The 2,990-nt window shown below is 43.7% G+C and overlaps 1 protein-coding gene across 1 annotated transcript; it reads right to left on the reverse strand.

The window, feature by feature from the left end:
* Positions 1–670: 670 nt before the first annotated feature.
* hmx2 (H6 family homeobox 2) lies at positions 671–2,592 on the reverse strand. Its single transcript, XM_069659174.1, has 2 exons — positions 2,331–2,592; positions 671–1,622 (listed from the first exon to the last, which is right to left on the reverse strand). The coding sequence occupies exons 1-2, from the start codon at positions 2,590–2,592 to the stop codon at positions 1,075–1,077; spliced, it is 810 nt and encodes a 269-aa protein (XP_069515275.1). The 3' UTR covers positions 671–1,074.
* Between the last annotated feature and the right edge of the window lie 398 nt (positions 2,593–2,990).

The raw sequence follows: 2,990 nt of genomic DNA on the forward strand, positions 1-2,990 counted from the left end.
TCTGAAGGATTCAGCTTCTAGCCTTGTTTAGATTCAATTTAACTATCGAAGTATGACTTCAAGGTGTGTGCAAACTGAAAGACAGTTTGATATTCTAGTTAGGGGTAAATGTGCTAAGGAATCAAACAGATATGGAAGCTAAAGTGTGAAGGATTACTGCATGACATTTTACAATGTGTTCCTGCAAGCATTTTGTCCCTGTACAGACATAAACTACAATTAAAAATGCAGCTTTAAAAAGCCTACAACCTCATATCCGATACAGTATAATAGGATGGTAACAATATTAGTAAGAAGTGCCAGCCAACAGTAAACTGGTATTAACAGGAATGTCATATGATATGTGTAAATAAACGGCAGGTTTTATACTAGCTATAGTCAATGGTTAAAGCAGATGCTACAAGTTTAAAGGTGAGAACACCTGAAGCTCTGAAGCAGTAGCCTTTAAAATATATGGATTATCACGTTGGATGTCTTATAACAAAATTAGCTAGTGTGTCAAAGAGAGTCATACAGCTAACCAGGATAAAAGTGCTGCTTTAACTTTTTGCCTTCTGTGTAGGCAAAATATTTTAGTACACAAAAACAATACATAAAATAAAACCAAGCAAGCCCAATTTTCACTGAAATAGAAAATTTATTGAACGAGAAGGTTATTATTGAAGGTCTAAATTACAATAGAAAGAATGATATTTCCCCTTAAATGGAATAGTTGTGTTGTTTTCCCGTCAGGTGAAATAAAATGAGTGACGCTTTGTGATTAAACCTATGTGAATAAAAACTGTAAGAGCATTTCCCGTGGAGTCCGTCTGTGTGATATGAATGCTCCTTTACTGAACCAGTGCAGGGAGGAGAGGGAAAATAAAAGTACAAAAATTATTAATATACACATGGTGTATTTTATACATTTAGGGAAGCTTGATTGCTTTCTTGTGAGACGTACAGCTGCTGCATAATAAGAATTTCCTCAACAGATAAAGTGATACAATAATTATACAGCGGTTATGTGGAGACATTTATGAGAATGTGTTTTTTTTTTTTACGTGGACTGCAGCGGAGAACACACAGAGTCTATCAGTACTCGATCTTGTTATACAGGTTATATAAAGGTAACGCTGGCAGGTTGCTCCCCGGGTAATACAGGGGCGTCGGAAAGGCGATAGACCGGGGAACCGGAACACGCAGTAAGGAGTTATCTCTGAAAACCAGCGGCATCCCCACGAGTGTCTGTGCGGAGGCGTGGGCCATGTTAGCCGCCTCCAGTTCGGCTGATAGCTGCCGTTTCCATTTGTTCCTCCTGTTCTGAAACCACGTCTTGACCTGAGTCTCCGTCAGCTGCAGGCTGGAGGCTAAGCAGGCCCGCTCCGAGCTGCTCAGGTACCGCTTCATGTCGAAGGTGGACTCCAGCTGGTACACCTGACTCCGGGAGAAAACCGTGCGCGTCTTCTTCTTGGCCGAGTTGCCCTGCTTGTCCGCACCGTCCGACTGTCTCTCCTCCGACAGAGGTGACATTTGGTGACACGGTCTCTCGCGCTCCTCCTTGTAATCCTGCAGCAGAGGCTGTGGCAGGTGCGGCCGCCGCGCGAGCCCGTCATTTCCAGACAGGAGTCCTTTGGCGGGTCCTGAGCGCGAGAGCCGGAAGAGAAGGAAGTGGTTAACATCATACCAGATAAAACGTGTGATTTAAGCTAGCTTTTTACAGTCGACTGAGTAAAACTCTTTTACTTTTTTCGACATACTCAGTTTGAGAGTTCGTCGAGTGTGAACTCTGACTTCCTGCTGAAAGCCGGTGACTTTTTAAATAAACAATTCAGCACGAGTACGCTCGCTGTAGTACAGTTAAGCTATTAATTAAATCTCGCTCTATTTAACGCCCAATTGACGGCGTGTAGTGCAGCCATTTTAGAAACATGTTTCATCAATTAGCAGGCTCAATTAAATTTGAAACGAGAGGAAAGACAGAGGGCTAATTATTCGACCTTCCACTCTTCCGCTGCTGCTGCGATGATAGCGTGCACATGACGGAACAAGTGGGAGTGGATGGGCTGCATGTGAGTGTTACAGTCACAGGCACAAGCTAATGAAATGTGAGCTGAAGTGCAAACAAAAACAAACAGCTAGGCCTCCTTATTTATTTATTTTTTGTCTTTAAAAAAAAAAAAAAAAAGAAATAATTAGATTTACTTTCATGCATTTGTATCCGTAATAAAGAACCTCAAACGTGGAAATGTAACGTTTTAATTATTCCTTTTTTAACCACTCCAACAATTGTTTCATTTACCCATTTCTATAACAATAATAATAATAATAATATAATAATAATTACTTACCTAAACATGAGAAGTTGTGCGCTTGGTGCTCGCTGTGACCCGTGTCGGAGCAGAAGCAGTCCGCCGAGTCCTCCCCGCCGCTGCACTCCTCCTCGGATGACACGGACAGCGAACGCCTCCGCGGAGGAGCCGGCGGCCCCTTGGAGAGCTCTTTGGTCCCAGAGCGCGGCGCATCGGACGGCGTGCCCAAAATGGACTGGATGGTAAAGCTGGAAATCGGGCCCGACGAGCACTTGCTCCCGCTGTCTTCTGCGCTGCTCATTCTCGCTTCATAACAGTATTGAAGTATTGACTGAATCTGTCTGTCCCCTTGTATTCCGTTATTTGCTTTCTACACGATTGGTGCGTAAAAAAAAGAAACCCGAAAGCAGCCTTTGTCTTCTGTTCTGTTTTTTTCTCTAAGCCTGTTTAATTGTGGAGTTTTAACATTAAAGGAGTAGAGGGTGTTTTTTCTACAGCTCGGGGAACATGAGTGTATTCCTGGTCCTCCTCCTCACGCTCTGGATCAGAGGCAGCAGCACTGCGTTGCTTCATTTGCATGTAGGTAAGCTCCTCGCGGGCCAATCACAGGCTCGGACACAAGCCCGGAAATTTCAAACTCCTGTCAAGGTTTTGGAGACGGGATGAGGAGAGGGAGAGGGGAGAAGAAGAAGTGCGCTC

The sequence above is a fragment of the Semicossyphus pulcher genome, unplaced genomic scaffold (genome assembly GCF_022749685.1).
Source record: "Semicossyphus pulcher isolate SPU_LCO1_2020_fin unplaced genomic scaffold, fSemPul1.0.p SCAF_12, whole genome shotgun sequence".
Taxonomy (NCBI): domain Eukaryota; kingdom Metazoa; phylum Chordata; class Actinopteri; order Labriformes; family Labridae; genus Semicossyphus; species Semicossyphus pulcher.

What these genes read in the sequence shown, in the direction of transcription:
- hmx2 (XM_069659174.1), bottom strand. Translation starts at nt 2,592, where the DNA reads ATGAGCAGCGCAGAAGACAGCGGGAGCAAGTGCTCGTCGGGCCCGATT. An exon ending in GCACAACTTCTCATGTTTAG is followed by an intron (nt 1,623 to 2,330) that starts GTAAGTAATTAT and finishes TCTCGCGCTCAG; the next exon opens with GACCCGCCAAAGGACTCCTG.